The sequence below is a fragment of the Agelaius phoeniceus genome, chromosome 2 (assembly GCF_051311805.1).
Source record: "Agelaius phoeniceus isolate bAgePho1 chromosome 2, bAgePho1.hap1, whole genome shotgun sequence".
Lineage (NCBI taxonomy): Eukaryota > Metazoa > Chordata > Aves > Passeriformes > Icteridae > Agelaius > Agelaius phoeniceus.
Genome location: NC_135266.1, coordinates 51,666,506 through 51,691,775, shown reverse-complemented (window position 1 = coordinate 51,691,775; position 25,270 = coordinate 51,666,506). Strand labels below are relative to the sequence as shown.

Sequence of the window (25,270 nt, the reverse complement as noted above, 5' to 3'; positions counted from 1 at the left end):
TCCTAGGCTTGAGTGGGGAACGAAATGCCAGCCATGAGTCTTCAGTAAAGGACACTGAAGTTGCATATTGCCTAAACGGGAATACGTGTTGGTGTCGGATGGAAATGAGCCTGCACGGCTTTAAATGCGGCGCTGACGGGAGTAGCCGGATCTACGTTAGTAATAACAAGCATCAAGAGGCTACATATTGCTAAACAGACAGTTCGTGAAAAGAAATGTTATGCTGAGCTCTTCCCTGGTTCTGTAATTAGCTTTCTGCATGCAGGCTCTGAGACATCCTACTCGCTGTGGACTGGGCGGCAAAGGGGAGGAGTGCCAGGCTGACCAGAAAGAAAATGCTTTTTTTACGTTTTAAAAAAGAACCTTGTCGGTAAATGATGGGGGATAAATACGGGGAGGGGGAGGTTGCCAACATTTCTGTGGATTCCCAGACTCTCTCCCTGCAAACCGAAGGCGCAGAGCTGACAGGGCTGGGAGAAAGGTGGAAAGTTTGTGCTTTTTTCCAAAGCTCCACTACATGCTGTACTTTTCCCGTACGACGTGAGCCGGTCGGTGTCGCACGAAAGGACAGCGTCCCTCCTTTTTCTGCTTCAGCGAAACATGCGGCAGCTTAGCTCACCGTCCTGTGTCTACGGGGAAATATGCTTTGCGCCGAAACCACACCTCAAAACAAGTAAATAGAAACTTGCCTCATTTCGGTGGGGGGGAGGAGGGGGGAAAGAGAAGGTTCAATCGCCTCTACCTCTTTTCCTCTACCCGTCTTCCTTGTCCTCTGCGCTATTTCTCTAAAATGCTGGAAAACTTCATTTTCACAGTGTACGGGGTGGGGAGGGGGCGGGTGGATGTGTACTGCCGGGCTGATAATTATTAGCAGCAGGTTTCGAGTACGAGTTGCCTTCAGGACAAAAAATAATAAATCTGAACGACTGCCTTTAAAACCCTTTTGAAGATGAAAGGTAGGACAAGACAGTTGTTTTAAAGTGCCCACATTAGCAGTGCTTCTTTACAAGACTATAAATAATAGTACAAGCACGAGAAAAGCCCCGGCGGAGCGCCGCACTTGCTGAAAATCCGCTTCCACTCCGGGACGAGCGCCGCGCCGGCCGCTCCTTTCCAGGGACTGCGCCGGGCACCGCTCCCCGGCTGCTGCCCGGGCGGTACCGCCCTGCCGGAGCCGGCACCGGGATCGGCACCGGCACCGGGATCGGCACCGCTCCGCCATCACCGCCGCAGCGGGGCAGGGCCGAGGCGGGCCGGGCCGGGCCGAGCCGGACCGGGCGGCGGGGAGGAGCTGCCCGCGCTCCCCGTAGGCAGGGCGGGCGGCAGGGCCGGCCCCCTCTCCGGGCTGGGTGGGGTATAGGGGGGGCCGGGGGTGGAGTAGGGTGAAATAGAGGCGGGCGTGTGTTACCGGGTAGATACCCGCGGCCAGGTACAGGCGGAGGCACTGACGATAGCGGAGTGGATGCGCTCTGGGCTGGTGCTCCTGGGCAGTGAGCGCACGAGCAGCCACCGCCCGCCCGCCCGCCCGGAGCCGCCCGCGGGTCACTCGCCCTGCGCCGGGGCGGGCAGCCCGTCCGCGCCGCGCCCGCCGCCAGCCCCATGGCCACCAGGGTGCTGACCATGACCGCCCGCCTGGGGCCCGTGCAGCAGCCCGAGGAGCCGGTGTTCGCGCAGCTGAAGCCCGTGCTGGGGGCCCGGGAGGCAGCGATCTTCCCTGGAGAGGACCTGAAGCAGCAGCAGCCGCCGCCGCCGCAGCAGCAGCAGCAGCACCCGGGGGGCGGCGGCGCGAACCTGCCGGCGGAGGAGATGGTGCAGGTAGGCAGCGAGCAGCGCTCACAGCCGCCGGTGGGCACTCGGTGCTGCCCGCGCAGCCCTGGAGCCGCGCCTCGCCCCGGCCGGAGCGGCCGCTGCGGGGCGGGCGGGACTGGGTGGGGCCGGGCTGCGGGGCGAGGGCGGCGGACACCGAACTGCGGGGCTGTGGCAGCAGCGGCGGAGTGCGTGTGTGTATGTATGTATGTGTATGGGTTCGTGTGTATGTGCGGGGGAGCGGCCACGCCGCCCATCCTGCCCGTGCGGAGCGGGAGCGCTCCCGTGTTCCCGCCGGCGGAGCGCGGAGAGGCAGCCGGGGCCGTCCCGGCGAGGCGGGGGGAGCCGGGCTGCCCCCGCTAGTGTGTTGAAAGCTACAGCTGCTGCCTTCGCACTTGCCCGGCGGCAGAATTAGAGCGGCCGCCTGTCCTCCTCGCCCACGCAAGGAGTCATGTTCGGGGGGCGGGGGGGGGAGAGCACACGACTCGCTGGTAACGGGGGACTTCCCAGGACTTTGTGCCTGTCCCAAGAGGCTGTTTGGGAGCGGATCCGCAGGCAAACAGCTGGAGGAGCTAAAAGCGGGAAGGTGCTGACCGCAGCCGGGCTCCAGCCCGCGGACGGTGCCCGCTCCAGGGGCGGTTCCCCGCGCCCTACGAGGCACCGGCGTTGCCCGGGTCGGCGGAGAGGGAGCCCCGGTGCCGGGCAGCGCTCTGTCGGGCGCTGCCTTTCGGTGGTGTCTTCCCTAAGGAGTAAATAAGTCCCTGTCTTCAAAGCGAGCTGCCCTCGACTCGTAAACAAGAGCTGGAAAAAGTAGCCTGGCATGTCGGGGCAGATCCAGATCAAAGGGAGACGGGAAGGCGGCTGTGTTTGTTTGTGGTGTTTACCGGGGGTCTTTGAAGAAAGGTCCTAAAATCCACTTTCGGGCAGAGTTGCTGTTTGTCAGCTGCTTTCGCTTGCGGGGTGCTAAACGGGTCTGGTATGAGCACTCTCTTGACAGGGCAGGGGGGAATGTAGCATTTGCCCACTGAAGACTGCATGGTAAATGTTTTGCCGATGACTGTACAGCAGTAATGTATAGGGCTCCAGCCACCCACGGATTCCCTCGCACTACCGTGCTAAGAGGGTGATTTTCCAGTAATTAAAGAGCTCTCCGGGAACCGAGGCATGGATAGGGACATGGTTATCACGCTATTAGACAATTACACACTGCATAGATTATTATTGGTTCAAGTGTAGTCCTGGAGACACTTTACACAAAGAATACTCTGATGTAGTCAACCCGTCTCCTTTTTATTCGATATTATTAGTAACTTTACACTTCGGTGTTCTATTTCTAATTAAATCCCGTTCTTCTAGGGATGAAAAATCATGGAAGTATGTTATATATATATAAACATTATTTGAAGTATTAGTATTCAGATAGTCAGCTGAGGATGTGGCTTTTACAGTTAGCATTTCAAAGAGAAGCGGGTGAAAGAGATAGGCAGTCACCCTGCTCCAGCAGTGAATTCCAGAGCAGGAGATCTGCAGATTAGGCACAGCGCCTGTCACTTCTGCGCCTTGCACTGTCTTTTAGGCATAAAAGATGAAAAGTTTGTGTATGCTGAAACATCAGATCTGTCTTAATGTGTGAACGCTTTGTACTGTGACTTTATCTCCTTGTCCTTGATGATGTTGATCAGCGTGCTGATTGTAAAATCAAGCAGGTTTTCATTAGTGTGAGCATTCATAACTTCCTCTGTAGGTGTCTTGCAGCTGGATGAACAGTATTGCCTTTTATTTGTAAAGCCTCACATGACTTGGATGCCATCATCTTTCTTAGCTGGTAACAAATCATGTGGATTATGGTCTGTTTTGTCTTTGTAGACGAGATGTGAAATGGAGAAATACCTGGCACCTCAGCTCCCGCCCGTTCCCGTCATTCCTGAACATAAGAAATACAGAAGAGACAGTGCCTCGGTTGTAGACCAGTTTTTCACCGACAGCGAAGGGTTGCCTTACAGCATCAACATGAACGTCTTCCTGCCTGACATCAGCCACCTGAGAACTGGCTTGTACAAATCTCAGCGACCCTGTGTAACCCACATCAAGACAGAACCATCTTCAGTCACCATCTTCAGTCACCAGAACGAAACTACTACCCCTGCCCCTGCTCCCACTCAGGCCCTCCCAGAATTTACCAGCATCTTCAGCTCCCACCAAACCCCTGACGTGAACAACATTTTCATCAAGCAGGAGCTTCCTACACCAGATGTCCATCTTTCCATCACACCCCAGCAAGGCCAGTTGTATCAGCTCTTGAGCTCGCCGGATTTAGACATGCCCAGCAGCACTCCCCAGGCGGCCGTGATGGACTCCCTCAGCAATGTCTCCATGCCCTCAGCCATGGCGGGCCTTAACACGCTCTCCTCGGCTGTTCCACAGACTGCAATGAAACAGTTCCAGGGCATCCCCCCCTGCACCTACACCATGCCAAACCAGTTTCTGCAGCAGCAGGCCACTTACTTCCCTCCTTCACCCCCAAGCTCAGAGCCTGGAAGTCCAGACAGACAAGCAGAGATGCTGCAGAATTTAACCCCTCCTCCGTCGTACGCTGCAACTATAGCTTCCAAACTGGCGATTCACAACCCGAATCTACCAGCAACTCTGCCCATAACCCCCCAGAACATCCAACCTGTCAGATACAACAGGAGAAGTAACCCAGATTTGGAGAAAAGACGTATCCACTACTGTGACTACCCAGGTAAGCAATCTGTGCCAGAAAATCCCAGCTCTTGCAATAAAAAAAAAAACAAAAACAAGTGTGAATAATAATGGATGAAGTGTAAGTGGTTTTCTTTAGCTGTGGTCTACACCTAAGGAGAACCAAATAGTTCTTTGTCCAAGTAGAATTTGTCTTCATCATTGTTTTGAGTGGAAGACTCTCACATTCGTTAAATAATTGGTATTCTTCATGTCATTTGTCATTCTCTTGAGCTCATTTTACTATGTTACAAAATTAGAGACTCTGTAGAAAATAAAAAAATAAAAAATTTGGGCTTTGCTAGTGTCAATCATTGTGACTGTCCAGTATTCATAATAGAGCAGAGGCTCAGTTTGTCCAGTGTAGTACAGCTCTGTTTGAATTTTCTGGCACTGCGAGAGTAATTTCAGCTCCCAGTAGCCAAGGCCACAGCCATTCTTCCCTGTTATGAGCAGGAGATTCAACTGCCCTCATAAATCCATTAAAACTATCTCTGAAAATTGTCTGCAGATGGATTGCCTTCTGGGCTGGAGGGGAAGAGGGATCTGACTGGAAAGTGTGCTGCCATGTACGTGATCCCAGACACAGGGCGTGCACACCCGCTGTAAGCGCAGAGGGAAATTGCAGCTCCCCCTTTGCCAGCTCTGGGTGCCATGTCACCCATTCGGTGTGCCTTACAGTAAATGCCCAGTGAAAGAGTTGTGTTGAGCCCTGGGTGACAATGACATGGAGTCTGGCTTGATTAGGTCCTCTTGGAAATTTTAAAAAAACAATCAAATAACCCCCTCCACCCCCCCCAAGTTGTTGACTTATGTAGCAGGTGTTACTGTACATAGATTGTAGCAGCCATTGGCCTATATACTACATTACAAAGCAGTAAGTCGACCAGGAACATACATGTTTTTCTCTTTTATGTGTCAAGCAACATATCTCTAGGAGCATTCTATAGAGAATTTTGCTTCTAAATGGCAAAAATTATGCCAAAAAGTAGTAAACTTAAATGTGTCCAGATAGTACTCCAGCACTGAATGAGGAAATTTAAACATAGTGTGGAGTGTTTTCTATTCTCCCTACTGAAGCCTCTTTGCTTTTTTTGGTTTTGTTTTTTTCTGTTTAGGCTGCACAAAAGTTTATACAAAGTCTTCTCACTTAAAAGCGCACCTGAGAACTCACACAGGTATGTATGCACTCGCTCTCTCGCTGTCTCTCGTCCGTGGCTGACGCGGTTTCTGACAAAGCAGGAACGCTGGGTCTGCCAGCTTCTCCCTGTTTTCTCTAGGGTGGTGTGGACAGACTGGCAGGTCAGCTACAAAATACTTGAGGATTGGTCAGTGAGAAGTAAAATTTGTTTTATTAATGCAGTTTTGTTAAACGTCAGTGGAATTCAAAATAGCTGACAACGAGGTAGATGGAAACTTTCCTTTTCAGTCTAAAATGCCATTGAAGTGTTAAAAAAAAAAAATCTTTTTTCTTTTTTTCCTCCCCAACTAGTGAATTAAACATAGTAAAGACGTTCTACTTTTGAAGATGTATCTGAGTAGATAGAATTTTCTGGCTTGGGCTTTCTTTCTGAACTTTTAGGATTATTTAATCTTAGAATTTTTCACAAATGTCATGAAAACTCCCAAGATATGTCTATTTACTTTCTACTTGGCATTAAGTGGGCTTTATTATTTTTATGAAAGACAAGTGGTTCTCCATGTTTATTTTTTTTTTAAAAAGGATATAACTTCGATTTTTAAAATTTTTTATTTTGTCAGGAAAAGACATCAAAATGAAGAAAATTAAGAGTGTCAGTGTGTCACAGTTGCTTTTTTGTACCCTGATCAAACTCTGCTTGCAGCTACAGAGGCCGCCCCTGTTCCTGGACCCGCGAGGAGCGGAGCTGGGGATGGTGTTGGTTGTGTGGGCACAGGAGCTGAGAATGCTGAGGACAGTGGCTGGGAGGTGGAACTGTCCCAGATGCTCTTCCCAAGTGTTCACCTGCTGAGGCAGGGGGGAGAAGGAGAGAGGGAGGGAAGGAAAAACACATAGCTCACCACCAGCACGCTTGAAACTGTTAAGGGCAGTTCTTTGCTGGGATCTTGATACAGAACCACTCATGCTAAATTGGTGAAAAGCACATGACTGATTTTGTAAAAAAATTAAATGAAAGGACTGTGACTCCTGTTTTTAGAAGTGAGTGTGAACCTTGGTTCTTTTATGCATGGGTTTAGAATCAGAGCAAAACACAAGTCACAGTTCAAGCAACTTTGTTATTGAAGCGGGCTGTGCCATTCAAGGAGTGAGTTTTCACCTAAGCTTAAATCAAAACTTGTCCAGAGCTATCGTCTAACAAATTGTTTCACTATCTCTATGGAAACAAGGCCTTCTGTTCAGCAGCTATTATAAATGGATTGTTAGATTGTTGTAAAGAAGTTGAGTATGTCCATGCTAAGTGTTACTAAGGAAATCTTGTTTTCAGAAATGAAAGTTACCTGTGTTGTACAGTGAAAAATTAAAAGCGAGTGTAGAAAATTATTGTTTTGCGTTAGTGACAGGCTAAGCACCAACGCTGTTAAAAGTATTCTTAATATATAATCACTTGCTAGTAGTAAGTTTAGTAGGAAAGGAATATTTTCATGAGGCTGTAAATCTGAGTAGTATCATAGAATCCCAGTTTAATAAATAATCTGTAAATTTAAGTGTATGATTTCCACTTGCGCACTTCAGCCAGGAACTAAATACCAGTTTTAAATATCTTGATTGCTATTATAAAATAACTAGGAAGAGAGATAAAAGCAAAGCTTTAGTCTAAACATTAACATTACATAGTCAGCATTTGAAATGAATGCTTTTCCTTTTTTAATCCATTTCTATCTTTTTCTGTGCCTTGAGTGGTAATGACTTCAGGGTTTACAAAGTTAGTTCTTGTATGCATAGAAATACATACCTCATGGCTAGCATATATTGCCTAGGGTCACTAATGTTTATTGTTGCCTTCACTTTTTTACCTAGAAATGTGGATAAAACGTGCAAAGGTCAGAGGAGCTGATGTATTCATGGAAACAAGAATGTTGTTTTAGATAAAAATCTAGTGAACTTAAGCAGGTCTGTAATACAAAGGGTCTTCTGGGGAGGTGAATGAAGGGATAAACTGTCTAAAGCGTGCATTACATGCAAGAATGTGAGTCCGGATCCTGTTACCTGCCGTATTTCAGAGTTTGGATTAGTTTAACTCTCCTGAATATTCACTTCATACTTGAAGATTTCCAGCAGCGATTCTGATCTCTGCCTTAACATACGATTGAAGTGTGTTTCAAGAGCCAGATCTCTGACTTAATGTTTGATCGATTAAGGAATGTTAAAGTAAAGGGGTGCAAACTCAGGGAAATCTGTGGAGTTGCTCAGCCTTCCCCAAGACTACAGGGGAATCTTGCTATTGATCTCCGCAGGGATCGATGCCGAGGGCTAAATTAGGGGATGTGTATCCCATCCCCCCAGAACTGTAAATTCATACAGCACTAATAAGTTTTGAGTTTTCAGTTTTAAAACACTTTTAAAGGACTTTGTGTGAAGCTTTTACCTTCAAAGTCTAAAGCAAATGTCACGTAAGCCGTTTTAATAAAGTTGTGTGTGATATTCTTTCAAATCCCTTCAGGGATAGCAGACCTGTTTATCTGGCCAAACCCGTTCTTTAGTAATCATGGACCACTGAAGTTGTTCTCTCCTTATTCTTAGTTTCTTAACAATACCTTTTAAAATTGGCTGCAGTCTCTCTCTCATCCCAACCAGTCCCCGCCCTTCTCAGCAATCTGTCATCTTAAAATAAAAGAGCCTGCAGCAAAGTTTGTCTGCCATTAAAAGTCAAGACAGACCTCATGGTTTTCCTTTTGTATTGGAAAATCTCAGCCTTTTCACAGTATTTATTTAGCAGTGTTTCTCTTCTGAAAGGCTTTCCCTGGGTTTAGTAGATGATCTTTGAGAACAAACCTAAGGGGAATGTTACTTTTGATAGATGGAATGTAGGCTGTAGTATATTTTTTCTTAGTTCAGATATGAGCATACTGTCAGATTTTATAAATTACATCTAAAAAAACTGTAGGGAAAGGGCAAGAGGAAAATCCCATATCTTTTTCTTCTTAGGTGTTCCCCAGCTGTTTACCTTAGACCAGGTCAGGTGGTATGAAGTGATATAGTTATGCTGATTTAGTGTAGTTACAGTGGACTCTTGCTGTTGATCAGGAATCCAGTATTCCTGCTGAGAGCTGAGATAGGGTTATGTATTTGTACTGGTTGCTGAAGCAGACACACATTTTTCTTTCCCAATGTAATGCTTTACCATTTGTTCACGATGAAATAAATTTTAGTTGGTAAACTGGCAACCCCAAAACAGAATATGAACAAAAGTTTGAGTGTTGAAAAGATACAGAACATTGTTCATCCATTTCCATGAAGTTCTGGAGCAGGCATGTGGTACATTTTAATACTTTAAAAAACCTCAATATAATACCTGAATTTGATGTTTGTTACTTCTGAAACAGGTTAAATGGTACTTGGTATTTTAAAGTACTTATTAGAACAGCTTTCAAAACAGGTGGAATTTTTTGACCTTTTGAAGCAGACGGTTTCTTTTAAAATAATGTTACCTGTTCGTCATGCAACAAGTTTTGTTTCGTACCCGGCGTTCTGCAACTGTGGTATCTAATGTGTGAGGGGGTTGTGCATTTATCACAGGCTGTTCAGCAGCAAAGGCACCTGAAAGCTCTGGCATAACAGCTCTATGTCCAAACTGAAACGCGTGCAAATCTCTGGGAAAAGTAGTTATTTGCGTATTGCAGATAAACTTCATTCAGTTCTTCTGCCATCCAAGTATATACACATATCCATATCACGTAATCATTTGGAAACAGTGGTCCTATAACGTATCCTTTTAGATTTCTTTATGTGCCAAACGTTTGGATTGTGGATGTGTTGACTGTTGGCTGTGCAGGCACCTGTAGTACCATGCCTGTACACTACCTGTAGTGCTGCAGAACAGCTGGCTACGGGGAGTTAGTGGGGCGGTTAATTATTTCTGTGAGCAGCTGCACACTTCAGAATTGTGTATGTTTTTAAGAGGAAAATCTGTGATTGTTTTGAACACATCAAGGCACGCGCATTGAGGACATTTTCCAGCTGCGTACTGGTTTTCCGTATACAGAGTCTTTGTACAGGCATGTTCTCTGGTCACATGGTGGGCTTGCCATTAATAGTTTCTAGCATTAACTGCAGAACTATTTCATCTCTATCTATAGATCTAGCTTGTATTTGGTGATGGGAAGTGGAAGCCGAGATAACTCAAGAGAAATGGCATTTCCCTAATGAGATGCACTCAAAATACTTCCACTGTCCCTGGTTATTTCAAATGTTTATATAGGCACAGAACAGCTGCTGACTTGTGCGGTTTGTCAAGGTGTTAAACGTTTTATTTTATTTTAGATCTCTGCCTCAATAGATCCAGAATTAGACCGATGGTGCATCAGGATTAGAACCAGTTGTAAGCAGTAGACTTCAGCAGTCCCTGGGACTTGATGCTCTCAGCTCACCATACCTGTAGAGGGACACTTGTTCAGGGTGCTGTCATTTGCCCAGGAATTCAGGAAGGAAGCCTGGAAGGGAAGACAAGTAGTAGTTGGGCTCCTGCTGGAGGAAAAGCACAAATGAATTCCAATAATACTGAGACTTGGGTGCGGGATTTTGCTCATGGTGTGCAAATGAGGAATGGAGGCCCCAAAAGACTCTGCCTTGCGCATGGTTGCAGCCATAGCAATTCTTACCCTGAAATCGTGAAAACAGCAATTAAGTAATACTTCTGTTCAGATCCAGCTTCTTTGACCTGTTAAATGGGTGAGTTGCATAGATTACGTTTTAAGGAGCTGTCAGTAAATGCCATCATTGATAGAGACCATAAGGATAAGTGGAAGAGAGTTAAAGAAAACTGTTGACAAAGTGCATTAAAGTGCAGTGTTGCTAGACACTGCTGAAGGGTATGTTAGTATCTTTTATTTATGAATTCTGCTAAATCCATTAGTTGCCTGTGTGAGAAATGGAAGTACATTATTTTCCTGTGCAAACCACAGTTTAAGGGAAAATAATGCATTTTTTTCAAACACTTCATGAATGATCGCAGGCCTTGGGAATAATTGATCTGGTTCTTTATCTGCAGTCATAAGCAGAATGGGAAGTGTTTGAATGTGTTGCTCAAAAGAGGTTGAAATGTTAGCAGCATAAACCTGAATTTAATTTAAACATTACTGATCATTCTCACCGGTATCCACCATAAAACTTCTATGAAGTAGGAATTAAATTCCGAGGTGTCAGGTGAGGGTATTCCAGTTAGATTTTAGATACTGGAAAGAAAAGCCTAATATTTTCTTTTTGATTAAAAGCCTAGAAAGTCCCTCTAAGCATGACAGCTTAAAAAAACTGTTGTTTCTGTCAATTGCTCCCTGAGAGGATTAAACTTCAGTTCCAGGATATTTGATTCTTGATAAGGAAACTGTTGACCTAAGAGACCAGCTTTAAATATAGTTCAGTTTGAGACCGCCCTACATAGGCTAATAGTCCCAAGATTCACAGCAATTGCCAGTGATTAAAACTTTCCATTATTTGATCAGACATTCCTTATTGTAATTAATTTCTGAGGCTTGACTAGGACGACTGACTCCCAGTTCCAGGCAGGGTAGTGTGTTGCTTGTTGTTTGTTAGATGACCTGCACCTCCCATTGGTGAAAGATTAGAAACATTTAAGTAATGTCCTAGTTTAGTATGAGTATCTTGGTAGCAGCATTCCTGTCCTGTCAGGGTGCATTATTTATATTCAGAGATCTCTTAACAACTCTGATTAGGGACATATTGAAACCTTTGATTTTGGCGAGTGTACAGTGCTTTGCTTTGAGTTAAAATACCTTTAATGTATTGCCTTTTTTTCTTTTGCTGTATGTGTGCATACAGTAGATAGAGATCTGGAAGTTTAGAGTATGCATTTAATAAATTCCATTTTAAGAGCACCTCTTATCTGACTGTACAAAAGCCAGTGTTATTGGTGAAAGAGCAGTTCTTGTACCACAGGCATAGGTGTGGAAATGTGTTCTTCAGCACAGGATGTGTAGACACAGCCATGCACCCTAAATAGCATGGATTTCTTATAAACCTACTTAAAAAAATTCCTTTTCTCTGTGTTTGCATATCTCCTTGAAGAGAGACCACCTCTGTTAAGACAGAATGTTAAACCAGAAAGAAAATAAACCATTGCAGAGAGCAGTCAAGATTCCCCACTAATCCTTGAACAGCATAAGACAACACTTAACAAAACAAGTGTGCTTCTAGCACTGGTGGGAGTGCTGAGAAGGTAATGCCTTCTGCACCTCTGCAGTCAGACAGTGAATTCCTTTGGCTGTCCTCTTTGATCACCAGTGAGTTATCTTTTATTCCTGTTCATGCTTCATTTATCAGTGACCGGACTTTGTGCTGAGCTCAAAGCTCTCTGTTACAAAATTCCATAAAATGCTGTTTCATGGTGAAGGAGTGTTTAATAGTACCCCTTTAGCCACTGCTATAGTAGGCACAGACCTTATTGCATTTAGAAGTGTGCTGCATATGCTGCTCATTCATACCATTTGTGGATGGTTGTTTCAAGGACTATGTTTGTTTTGTCACACACAGAATAAGCTGGATGTACTTTGCTTGCTATCAGTCCTCTCATCCATCTCCATCTTGGACAACTAAGAATTTTAGTGCACTAAAGATCTTTTAAACATCTGAGGGATTACTTATTTTGAAAATCCAGCTTTCTGTTCTTTTTCAAAAAAAAACCCAAAACCAAACCTAGAAGCTGCTTTTAATGATGACTACAGCACTTAGCACTTAGTCAATAAAAAAAAGAAGATCTGATTTTAGGAAAACGTGTAGAGCAAAAAACTTCTGAATGCTCGCAGACATACACCCCAGTAACCCAGTCAGAATTTAAAACTAGGGTGCTGTTAGCTAGGGAAACACTATTGCAAGCAAACCAAAACAGAAAAAACATTTCATTTGTTCTTATTATTTTTAAAATTTGAGGCTATAGCATCTCAGGAAATTATGAGAACTGATGTTAATGTGAAAAATTTGAAAACAAATGTGCCAGAAATCTTTGAGACAACATAAATCTTTCTAATAATCTGTTTTAAAGCTGAACATGATAAAGGTTATGCACATAACTTGGTGCAGTTTTGGTACAGAAACTTTTGCTTTGACACAATTTTATCACACCTGCCCGAATATTTTTTAAGGCCAACCTTTGCTAGAACCATTTGCTGCTAGAAATAGTTCCGTAATAAGCACAAGTAATATTAAAATGATTGCAAACTGGAGGCAGGAGGGGGGGTGCGGCGCGGCTGTCTTTTTACTTTTATACCCTTATGAGCTGTAATCAGGGTTGTGATTTTGGAGTCTCTGAAAAGTGAGAGACTATTTGTTATTCCTTAAGGGAGCTCCAAACTCGCTGTTCTGACAGAAATCTCTGATAGGAAACAAGTGAAGTTGCAGGCATTGGCTGGTGTAATATCTGTATTTGGATTTCTGCATACCAATAGAGTTACCTAACTTTAGGTTTGAAAATCCAGCCCTTGCTGTTTACAACTTTTTTTTTAAAGAAAGCCGTCCTGGCAGTGAATTGCAGAAATAAAAGAAGTAAAGTCATACGACTCTTTGATGAAATAAGGAAGCTTATTTTCTTATTAATGGGGAGATTCATCAAAAACGGAGTCTGTCAGTGACTTGTTTTTTCCAAACAGTTTTAAACAGAAACATGTTCTTGAGCAGAGGCTGTTTGTTGAAGATAGAGGGTGTCTTCAAAATGACCGTCTCCCCCCGACACGGGTGGCACTGTGCCTTACCCAAATGAGCATGGCCACAAGGGTCACTGCCAGTGACTAGAATTAAATGTTAGGAAAGCCATTGGTGCGTTTTGACACAACTGAATCAGAAAATAAATTAAAGGGAGAAGAGGCAACACAGTGTGTGTACTTTACTGATCCAGACCACTCTCCTGTGGTATTGATAAGAAACCCGAACCATGGGATCTGCTGGGGGAGATTTTATCTGTTGAGGTGGCTGGCTAGTGTAGCACGTTATATGTGGACATCTAAACGTCTTTTTGACGTCCTGGTAATCTCACAGCATTATGAATAATTTTTTTATAACAAATAGACACTTTGGAAGCAAAATAGTCTCCTTTCAGATTAAACTCCCTTATCTCTTGGTGCGTGCTTTCTTTAAAAGACCTTCCAATCTAAACATTAGGGCTTAAAATTTCTGTGCTCAAATACAAGTCTCATTCTCATGCTCCACAAATGTATTTCTTTAAAACAGGAGAATGGATGCATATTAAGAGCTCAAGAACTTAAAAATATATTTTGTGATGTATAAGCCTAGCAAAATATTTTAAACCATTGATACTGGAAGGAGGTTGTGCAGAAATCCAATTAAACTTATGAAATCCCTATCCTGTTGAAGTATAATTTAAAGGAAAGCAGTTCTGTTTCCCAGAAGTGCTGTGTATAATATTTCTGGCTTGGGAAGAAAGGGTTGGAGTGTGCTATTTGGCTGGAAATCGGTACCAGCTTCCTCCATGGTGTTTTAGTTGAACAGTGTTGACATTCTAACAAATCCCGTGGAAGCTCCCCTGAAGTGGAGGAGTTAGCTGTTTTCTTGCTTTTACAGTGAAATACCTGTTTGATACCATGGTCGTGTTCCAGTTACTGAGCTGTACTGCTCTCATGTTTGATGACCAGTGGCATTCTTGGTTTAACACCCTATAGAAGCCCTAAATTGCTGAAGGAAAACCAAATACTTCTGAAACTTTACAGCTACTGTATTTTGCACAATCATTAAAGTAAACAAATCTTACATTACTATGTAGCCAACGAAAACAGTGGATAAAGAGTTCAGTGTCCCTTGTTGTGTATACCTGCGTTTTTTAAAAATAAGTCTTCAACCCAGATTTCTCTGACCTTCAAAGTCAGCACAGTAAAGAAGTAGGATCACTTCAGAAAAATATGTGAGACTCTATTCCCCTTGCTTGCAGGAACTTAAAACCAAATTCTTATTTCTGCTAAATGACAAAAAGCATGTGTATAGGTTGAGAGAGAGAAAACAGTACCAGCTAGTTGTTCTCTGCTTGCTCTAAATGAGTGAAAATTAATCTCCACCTACTTTTTTTTACCCCCCCCCCCTTCCTCCTTGCCCAAAAGGAAAACATTTGAAATTGATTCAGTTCTTAAATAAAACTTTCCAACGGAAACTAGCATTACAAACATAGATATTCAGTATTTTACCCCTAGGATTTATTCAAAATAATCCGGGCCTCTACACTGGCACTAAAAATATATTTTCCAGTTCTCACTGTTGGCCAAAGCAGGGGTTAAAAGCAGCGTTCTGGCTTTAATTTCCAGTACATAAAAGTAACACTATTAAAACAATCTGAGTAAGGCACCAGCTTGTTCCTGTGCTCATCCCCTTAGCAGTGCTTGGTTTAGCTCAGGTCTGCAGCAGTCTGCCAGCAAGGAGGAGTGGTGCTGTTCTGCATGGCACTGCCTGAGCTTTTCCTGGAGCAACGCTGTTGTCCAGGATGATTTGTGGCTGTGGCAGGCAGTGGTGTGACCATGACAGTGTGGTGAGCTGCTAAACAGTGTCTCTGCAAAGTTGAGTGTCCTGGGCTTTGATGGGGGTCCTGGCCGTGGGACTCAGCACTGCCTGGGAGGCTGTGGCACCCAGCAGGGCACAGGGATCACTGCTGCCCAGACTGCCGGCACGCCGGCACTTCCTCTGCCAGGAGCCCTCACAACACCTGCTGACGCTGCTCGCGTGTTAGGAAAGGTTTTAACAGGGGACAGCTTTTTTTGTTGCTGTTTGGACTCTGACAGGGTCAGGTGTCACCTACACAGGACAGCTTTGAGGCTGCTTTTACAGTGCAGCATAGCCTCACACTCAGTGAAAGTTGCATGTATTTCGTACCTCCTCAGTGCCAGACTTGGAAACAGATCTTAATCTCCGGGTCCCCATTCCAGTCTGGTCTGGATACTCCTAGGCTTTTGTTAACTAGTGCTGTTTTCCTGCCCTCTTTACCTTCTCTGTCATTCCTTGTATAATCCTGCAAAACACAAGAAGCATTTGGAGTAGATGGAGGCCTGACTGTATATGCTCTCCCTGGCCAGCGAGGGTGTCAGGCTCACAGCACTGTGAGCGTCAAGTATAATGTGGCAGCTTTGAGTGAAAACTTTTAAGGAAGAATTTAAGGGAAACAGGGAGAAAAGGAGAAAGAAAGGAGGAAAATAAATAAATACACTGTCCCTAAATTAAGACATTTCAAATACAGGAATAATTATTTTGTGTAACTTCTGTGTGTGCACATGTGCCTTAACACAAAGTGTTCAATGATTATCTCCCTGGTGCTGGGCCTTTGGATCAGCAACACAGGCTTTTACAGCCTCTATTGTTAACCCAATTAAAATACATTGAGGATCATCGATCATCTATATAGTGCAAAAGATCCTCACTGAATAGGGACCTTTCCTGTCATTCTACTGTGAAGATCAAATGTGTTCTCAGTAGGATTCATTGGTGTTAGAAAAGCTTACACACTATGTTTGAATGAAATTTGTATTTTAGCCTACAGTATTTGTTTCATGGAGCAAAAAAGAAGAACTCTATATGATAGATCATTCCTATCTTCAATCAGCATCAGAATTTACTCTGAGTAAATTCAGAGTTTACTCACAGTTAATTCAGCTGTGACAGAAGTCTGTGATGATTTCTGTTCTGATTTGTGATCCACCAAATAATTACAAATTCTGTGAGAGGTGATGCCGGGCTCTCGTCTTTCCTAAGGAATGTTAGGTTTCCACCATGACTTCAATAAATCCCAGTTGCTGTTGATGTAAAGAGATTGTTGGGTGGGTGGGTGGTTAGTTTTTCCTGAAAAGGTCTAGTTCTGGTTGTGACAACACCTGGCAGTACAAAGTTACATCCCCATTATGAGCAAAGGGCTAGTTCTGCACTCAGTAGTAGATGAAAACTTTTTAGCTGATCAGACAAAGCAGTAGAAACTCCCAGACAAAAGCAGTTTCATAATTTCATCTGCATGATAAATAAGTGCCTTTGAAGTAATGGTTTGGAGCTTCTCAGGTGGTGTTACCTGCATAACTGATGCAGAATAAGCACTCTGATTGCAGGATACTGACCCCTCTCTTTCTTTCATGTGCCTGTGTGATAGTGAAACAGGGAAAAGTAGGAGGCACTTCACTCTGCAGTAGGATTGAGCTGTCAGTGCAAAGGTTTGGGACCAGTGGGGATGTAGACAATCTGTAAGATGGATTAGAAAGAAATGTTTGAAAAGCTCAGCTTTGGTCAGTTTCTGTTCCAAATGAAGCTACTGCCAAGTGCTTTGATATGCTCGGTTTTCTTTATCTTCATGACAAACAAGTCAAATTAATACAAAATAATATAGATAGCAATTCACTCTCCCAACTCCAAGGTGTTTTTGTCAAACAACATCAAACATTAACCTCTTTATTTATATGAAGAACATTAACCTCTTTATTTATATGAAGCTTGCTTGTGTGGTGACATCATGCCCACACAAGCTCCTAGGCAGGTGTACATACCCGTGTAAAATTCTGATTTCACACAGAAGTCATCATGGCTTTGTGACTCCATATTTCCTCCATTTCAACAAACACCTGTAAATTGTAGGAATGCTTAAAACACTGTTTTTCTAGTTCTAAAATGGATGAACATGAACATTTCAGGTGCCTGGGCCGGTTGCTGCTGTAACACGGCAAGTTTTGAGGTACCATGTTCCTCCTGTGTCAGTATAGACTGCTGAAGACAGCAAGAACTTGCCATCTTAAAATATGGCTATTTAAGCACCTGATTAAAGACATTTTATTCTGAAAATGGGTGCTTTGAACTTGGAGGTGCTTTCTCCTATTTATAGCTAGCCCCAGGCAGGATACCACAAGTTTTTATTGCTTGTGACATTTTAGGAAATACTATCCCCGTTGTGTTTGTAGCACACTGTGCCCCTTTCTTCACATATCAGAAGCTCTTGAACAGATCTGCACACTGCAAAGAATCCTTATAGAAATCTTCTTTGCCATTTCAGACCTCTTAAAAAGGCACTGTGTTTGCCCATTTTTGAAAGGTGCAAGTTAAGTTACACACCAGTCTTGATTGTCACACGAGACTGCTTTTTTTTCCCCCTACTCCCTCCCATACTGTGGTGAGTGTAAAGGAGCAGGTTTTGGTCTCATGCAGGCTTTTTAACTCTGCATTCCTGTACCGTAGCTCTCTCCAATTTGCATGTTTGAAAGTTTTGTATGTTTTAGTGAGGAATTAAATCCCATTTTCAAGAGCTGAGAAAACAAAGAGGCTGTTAGTTTGGGGCCTGATGCATAGGGCTGTGAATAATGAGGATATGTAATGGAAGAGCAGTGCCATTCAGTGCAGACTTATGTCAGTTTTCTGCTGAGGAGTGGCAGCTGACGGTTCCATTTTTGCCTGCTCTGTTCCAGGTGAGAAGCCCTACAAGTGCACATGGGAAGGCTGCGACTGGCGGTTCGCGCGCTCCGACGAGCTGACGCGCCACTACAGGAAGCACACGGGGGCCAAGCCCTTCCAGTGCGCCGTCTGCAACCGCAGCTTCTCCCGCTCCGACCACCTGGCGCTCCACATGAAGAGGCATCAGAACTAGGAGCTGGACTGGTCACGGAGGCTCTTCTGTATCTATGCAATTTCCTATTGACTCTCGATGTACAACTGAAATTAGTTGAATTTTTGAGTGTATCCACTTCAAAAGAGATCTCAAAAGGAACTGGAAATGTATATTTTGTATATTTATGCTGAAAAAGGGAAGACACTGTATCACAATTATCGGAGTGTTCAGTCATTTGTTTGCTTTCATGATGTATATGGCTTTAGTCAGCAGGTTTCATCTCTTTACAAGTATTATATCTCAACACATTGCAGCTTTATACTTTTTTTTTTCCTCTTGCAGTGTTTTGACCAAAGCACTGTCATTATTGTGACAATGTTTAGTAAACAAATTAACGAGAGGATGCAGATGAATGCACACAGTGGAAAAGCCATGAACTGTAATCTGTCAGGTTTTTACTGGACATACTTAAGTACATGTGGGGTTTTTTTTTAATGTTAAGCCGTTCTGTGGATATAAAATACATAGGAAAATTCATAAACAGCCATAGAACAAAGCATTTTGTTCTGTGTGTTGCATGTTTGCTATGACAAAGATTTTGTAAATATGCAAATCAGCTTTTTAGGTTTAATACAAAAGTTTTCTAAGAAACATCTGAAATAAGCAGTTGTTTTACATTTGATAACTTGGCACATTTATAAAAAAAAATACTTAAATACCTCTCAAAATAGTACCAATTTAGTCAGATGTTCTGTACCTGTTAACTCAATGGTGTGCACTGAATATTCAAAGCAGGAGTTTGTTTTCAAATTGCGTAAAAGGGCAAAACATGGAGAATGAACTATAAAGTCAATGTTGGAAGCTGAAATAGCGGGGATAGTTAAAATGAACACAGAATGTTAAACCTCTTACCATAAGCTAAACTTAGTATCACTTTAAAAAGAAGGATTTAGGATGCAGTTTTCATACATAGACATATGAAGCTGGTTCAGCACCAGTATGATCTAGTTTCATGTGGATATTGGATGTAATTTACTAGAAGGTAAAGGATACAGTAATTTTTTTTAAATTACAGTGCAGTTTAGTTAATCCACTGTTCAGACTGACACACGCAGGGAAAAATTTACTGCTTACAGAAGTAGCTGAAACTCCACGGAAGTCAATGAAATGCTGCCCTTTTATGCTAACAATGACTTTGATCCACCGTGCTCAGCCTTGAAATCATAGATGGAGGGCCAAAGATGAGGTTAGACCAGGTAGGATTTGGCCAGACAACAGGAGAAAACCAAACAAACCTAAGAAGTGTCTGAACTTCACAAGCCGTAATGTTAAGCTGTCAACCAAAGGCTAAAATAGACAATCAAAATACCAAAAAAAAAAAAAGGGTCTTGCAGGAAAACCTAGCTTTGTTAAAACTGTTGTTTGTCTTTATTTATTTGTGGTATATGATAGACTCTTCTTTTTTCAAGACAATTTTACGTATACTTGATAAATTATAGTTTTGTTTGTTATAGTTAGAAATGTTGCTCTCAATGTAAATAGTTGACAAACGATGTAAATAATTTTGTAAGGCTTCAAATGTTTATACGTGGAAACACATGCAGAAATTGGTTGCTGTTTTGCTTCTTTTGCCTCCCCCCTACCTTATTTTTGTATTGTGGTATTTCATATGCAAATGATGGAGCAAACAGCTGTATAGTTGTAGAATGTTTTGAGAGAGAATGAAATCGTTTATATATAAAGACTTTTTTTTTTTTTTTGCAAAATAAAACAAAGTGCCTAATGTGTGTGTGCGTGCATGTGCTTTCTCTAGCTCCTGACAGGAAAGTTCTGTGTTTTGCAGTAGAAGCTGGAAATCATAACAGTATTAAGCAAAGAATGTCTGTTCTACATAGAGACTGCCTCTTTGGAAAGTACCTGGCACTTCTGCACCCTGCCCTGATGAAAATTATACATGTGAAGGGATAAGGATTGGTGCTTTTCTGCTATCTGAGCTTAAAAGGAAGTGACTGGTTGCCTGAAAACAGTTGTAGTTGTGCATCCACAGTAGCGTGATTGGAAATGAAAGGTACCTGTTGGGTGTATAGAAGTATACAAATTCCTTCACGTTTTCAAAATGGTTAAAATCTATTCACACTCATTGACAGTGTTGCCCAAAAGAAATTTCTCTCCAAAAGGTCCTTTCATGCCCTAGAAAGGCAGGAAGATCCCACAGCAGCACTATGCAATATCAGCACTATGCCTGCCATATGAGTGTCTTCTTTTCGGTGTTTCTCCCTTGGAAGTACAGTTCACATGAAAAATTCAAGTGATTGTGTTTGTTCATCTCTGGGGGTACATGTCTCTTGTTTCCTCCAGGCCTCAAGGGAGAAGGCATGCTGGGCTTTTTAAAATAAATTTATCTTAAAACCAATGAAAGAGTAAGTTTAAATATAGGTTTTTAGCAAATGTTAATATTCAAACCAATCCTTTATTCAAAATACCATTATTATCTCATAAGCTCTGATTCCTAAATCCTTTCTTGAAATTCTATGCTCTTTCCTTACAATCAAACTTTGATTTGTCTTCAATTGATTTTTCTCTCTTAATTATTGTCTTTCACATGTCATCTAATCCCTCCTTTTACAAAATAATTAGGATGGCATTAACCAAGTTAGTGAAGACCCAGTTAACTGCTAAGAAATTCTCCTTGCATCTCACCTAACTGCACAACTACAACAGTAAGCAGAACAATGTTTTGGAGCATAGGGAGAGAGAGCTCCCAGAAGTGTTGCTGTGCCATTACCCTTTCCTGGTCCAGCCATTAAAAAAACACCCAAGTTTCTTTGAGGCATTTCTGCTTGGAGAAGAAGCTGGAAATGAATTGGGCAATTGTCCACGTCACTGGGAAAGAGCTTCTAGAGCTTATTTTGCTGAGTGCCAGCGGCGATGGGGGCATTGGGATTGGCAAGCTCTCCTGTTTGACTCAGCCCCTGGTCTGAGCTGGACTGCTGGTGGGTTTGGTAGCCCCTGTCTCCTCTTTGCTGAGTTTTGTCTCAAGTCAGTGGATGAAGGCAGCACTCACTCCTCTGTTTCCCAAGCCTTTTCACAATGAAAGCCCGCTGATTGCATGGTTTCAGCCTCCAACATTGCCTCATACTTCTTTTAGATGTTTCTATTGCTCAGCTACCTGGTTGCATAAACCAGCCTAATGGCTTCATATTAATCTTGAATGAAGGGCCATAATTAGGCCTGTCTACTTCAGCAGCATTTAACCTAATGCAAACAGAGAGAGAGAACAGACCCATGAACAAGAATGTTACAAAACCTAAAGTAGAGGGGCTTTCTTTTCTGGCAAGCACTACAGCTGCAGAGCACAGTATTAATACAAGAGTTCAACAGCTGCCTGGTCTGAAAACCTGCAAGGAAAAGAACTGTTACCATAGCCCCTGCTCGGTTCCTTTGCAGCAGTTGGCACAGAGTCCCCCAAGGTACAGAGGGCACCCTCAAGTTCAACTCTCCAGTTGCCCTTCAGAACCCAAATTATCATTCCATGCGAAGAGAGAATATCCAGTGGGCCTACTGGTTTTTCTGGTGGCCACATGAACAACTCGTCCTCCACCTGACTGGGTGCTGAGTCCCTTCCCATGGTTTTCAATGTGACTTGACAGCCTGATCAGAAGTGCCTCTGCCCACTCAGGAACCTCGTTACCTTCATCACCCAGGATCCTTGCACGGATCCTTGTTTTAATCCGGTGGGTAATGAGGCTCTGTCACGCTCTGCAGCTACCATAGTGGTGTTGCTATTGACCTTCATGAAGAGTCCAGCTCAACAACTTACTATTAGCCAAAAGAATGTGGTTGATTACTCATGTATTGAATAATGTATCCTGGCACTTTGAGTGGGTTAGGACAGAGGGAATTTATTGGCCACTGTAAGTAGCAGAAGCAGCCCAATGGATATGCTTTTAATAAAGCAACTGGCATACTTTGCTTGTGTTTACTTACTCCTCTTCTCCTGCACTGCTAACCGTAAGGTTGTTGTTGTCATCTAAATGTATCCAGCACCCTCACCAATGCTGCTTGTTTGGGATTTGGGATTTGAGCAGACTCAGGCCGCTGGAAAACCCATGGAGACCAGGCAGAGCCCAGTCTGTCTACAACAAAGGCCAGTCCGTGGCAAATGGAGAGCACCTTTGTTCACCAGATTCCTTTGATGTTGTTACTGTCCTTGCTGAAAGTACTTGCTGTTTATATATAAATATGAATATAAATATATATTGGGGTGTGTGTGCATGTTCATTTGCACATTCATTTCAGTTCTGAATCCTGGAAAGTACTTGCTTTTGGTGACCTGTCACAGCAGCAAGCTCCACAGGTTAGCTGAGGAGAAAATGGGTGCTCCGTGTCCACTCCAAATATCCAAGCAGCTGGGGAAATTTAAAACTCTGTGATCCCTGTTATGTGTACTGCAATGAGAAAGAAATGTAATTATGAATTTCTGTTTCCAAGGAGCAGATAATTTCTTTATTTTGGAGTCTCCTAAATGAGGGGGGAAGGGGGGGAAGGGAGGGAGATATGGAGAGAGGGAAGGGTGGTTATATTACAAAGTGAATTCACATTGAAAAAGAAAGTAACTTCAGCTAGGCAGGTTAGAAATGTGAGTTATTTCTGCACGAGGAGACAGGTCTACTGTGGCAGTAAACAGCATTCTGAATTGAGGTCTCAAGGATGTCTTGTTAAAGTAGGCTTCCTTTCTCCACTTTTCCTTTTCAGTCTCTGCCCAATTCTGTTTCTGCTGCCCATCAGTCTTGGGCTTAATTCGTATTTCCAATTGCTCCTATAGCTCCAGCTCCTGTTGTTGTTCGTTCCCACCCAACTGGGCAGCTGCGGTGAGGGTCTTGGGCCAGTGCTGCCCCACCCCTGCTCTGCCTGCCTGTGGCCCAGTGCTGCACCGGTGCTGGCTGGGGCACCCTTCTCACCTGCCTCAGGTTTGAATTCATGGCATAAACAATAACAATGTGCCTTGTTTGTATTCTGCCAGTCTCCCTGTGCTGTAAAACAGGGGCAAACTTTCTCCTGTATGTGCAGTGCTTGTGCCAATACACAGGACTTTTACACTTAGTGTGATCTTTATCCCACACAGGGCTCAGGAACCTGATCAGACCCTTCTCCTTCCCATGGGATCAAGCAAAGATATGTGGTGCCAAAGGAGATTCTCTCTGCTTTTGAGGCAGCACCTTAGAAAGGCTTCAGAGTAGAGTCATGGAATATCCAACCTTTGTTTTTGTACTGACCTCCCCATTTTCCCATTTCACTCTTTTTTACTGTAGCAGAGTCAGTTCAACAGCTTTGGCTACAGGAAGATTTTGAAAAATGTGGTTTGTCTCTTTCTCAAGAAACAAGGAGTCACACTGGCTGATTTGCCATCTCCTCTGCCTGGGAAATCAAAGTCTCAAGTCTCTTCAAAATAATATCCCCAAAGGCCATTTCTCTTCCCAGCCTCAGTTGTTGTTTCTGTTTATACTTGTGTTGTTTAGCTGGCTATTGTTATTGTGGTTTGTCATTATTTCCAACCCATTGGGGTGGATCACTAGACCAAAAAAAGGACATAGACCCCTCAGAGGGACCAGAGTCCCAGCCTCCCAGGTCAGTACCCACGCTGAGAGGATGCAGACTCATCATTCTCTTTTCAGTCCCATGAATCCTCCTGGCTGCTTGAGGAGGGTGAATGCAAATGCAGTGAGCTCTCACTGTGCCCCTGAGTAGACCATGGCCTGCTGGACATCCCGGGAAGTTGTGGACATGTGCTTTTGGCTTTCTCAGGGCCAGGAGGAGCCAGTACTGCATCTCCGGCCACTGGAGCACTATCCTGCTTCATAGCTTACTCCATCAGAGAAGGGAACCATCACCAAATTCCTTCAAGCCAGTGGCTTAGCAAAGAAAAACAGCAGCAGCTTGTGAGAAACTTCATGCTGTGGACATGTAGAAAGTGAGTCAGAAGTGTGCCTTTGACATTAAGATCTCAGGAGGATTTTGGCAGGGTAACACCTTGCTGAAAGGTGTTCTGGATCCTGAATGGGGATGAACATTTAGTCCTTAACAGTGTGAAGCCTGAGGCTCTGCTACAAATCTACAAAAGCACAGCTCTAGGACCCCATAAGGAACTTCAAACTAATAAATTTATCAGTATTTAAGCTGTAGGGCCAGACATTAGCAGTATGAACATTTTCTGGATTGTGTGCTTACATTACACCCCACCATAGGTGCTAAATCCCTTTTAGGTGGATCAGATGTTTTGCTTCTGTGAGAAGAAATGTGCAGCTTCAGTAACTCACATGACTGGAGCAGGCTTGAGAAATCTGTTTCTGCAGGCTGCGTTGGCACCAGAGACGGCTCTGAGGTCTGGGTCTGTGGGAGCAGCCTTTTTCCTTGGTGGTGTTGGTGCAGAGCTGGCACCACTGCCACCACCTTGTACTCTGGGCACCTTGCACACTTTGGGCTTGGCTGGGCAACCACCATCACTGATTGAAATAATATGCTGAAATAGGCTCCATTTGAAAAATCGGCTGTATTTAAGTATGACAGAAAAGAAGACCTAAAGTCTTAGTGTATTGCTCTTGGGGAGTTTTCACAACAAATTTCTGGATGCCAGTCTTTTAATCTGCTGTGTCTCCTGGGGCTGGATACTTGATTTGATCCTTTAAAAGATATTTGTCTTCCAGTTTCATTTGAATACAGTGAGATTTCTGCTGTGGAAGATGGCAAGAATTCTTGCCTGATCAACACCATTTCCTCTGCTGCCGATTATCAGCCAGTAAGAGCCTTACATGATCCAAACCTTTCCCCTTAGCCCATCTGTGATGAATCCCTTGAATGAACACTCAAATTCATAAAGTGTGGGTATGAAAAAGCAATAGAAACATATTCAGATACACTTGAAGTTGAAATTGGTTTGGCTTGTTTTTTTGTTCTCTGTGTTCTCATGTAAGTAATGAAATACCAGTAGTTTTCTTATACAAATA

At 43.4% G+C, this 25,270-nt stretch overlaps 1 protein-coding gene across 2 annotated transcripts; it reads left to right on the top strand.

The window, feature by feature from the left end:
* The first annotated feature begins 202 nt into the window (after positions 1-202).
* Positions 203-20,053, top strand: KLF5 (KLF transcription factor 5). Of its 2 annotated transcripts, none has more exons than XM_054628087.2 (4): positions 203-673; positions 3,673-4,549; positions 5,667-5,726; positions 18,127-20,053. In XM_054628087.2, exons 2-4 carry the CDS (start codon positions 3,685-3,687, stop codon positions 18,303-18,305), a joined length of 1,104 nt encoding a protein of 367 aa, XP_054484062.2. In that variant the 5' UTR covers positions 203-673; positions 3,673-3,684; the 3' UTR covers positions 18,306-20,053. The 2 variants fall into 2 exon arrangements, with proteins under 2 accessions (XP_054484062.2, XP_077029729.1); XM_077173614.1 differs by lacking the exon at positions 203-673 and adding an exon at positions 1,297-1,815.
* The last annotated feature ends 5,217 nt before the right edge of the window (positions 20,054-25,270 follow it).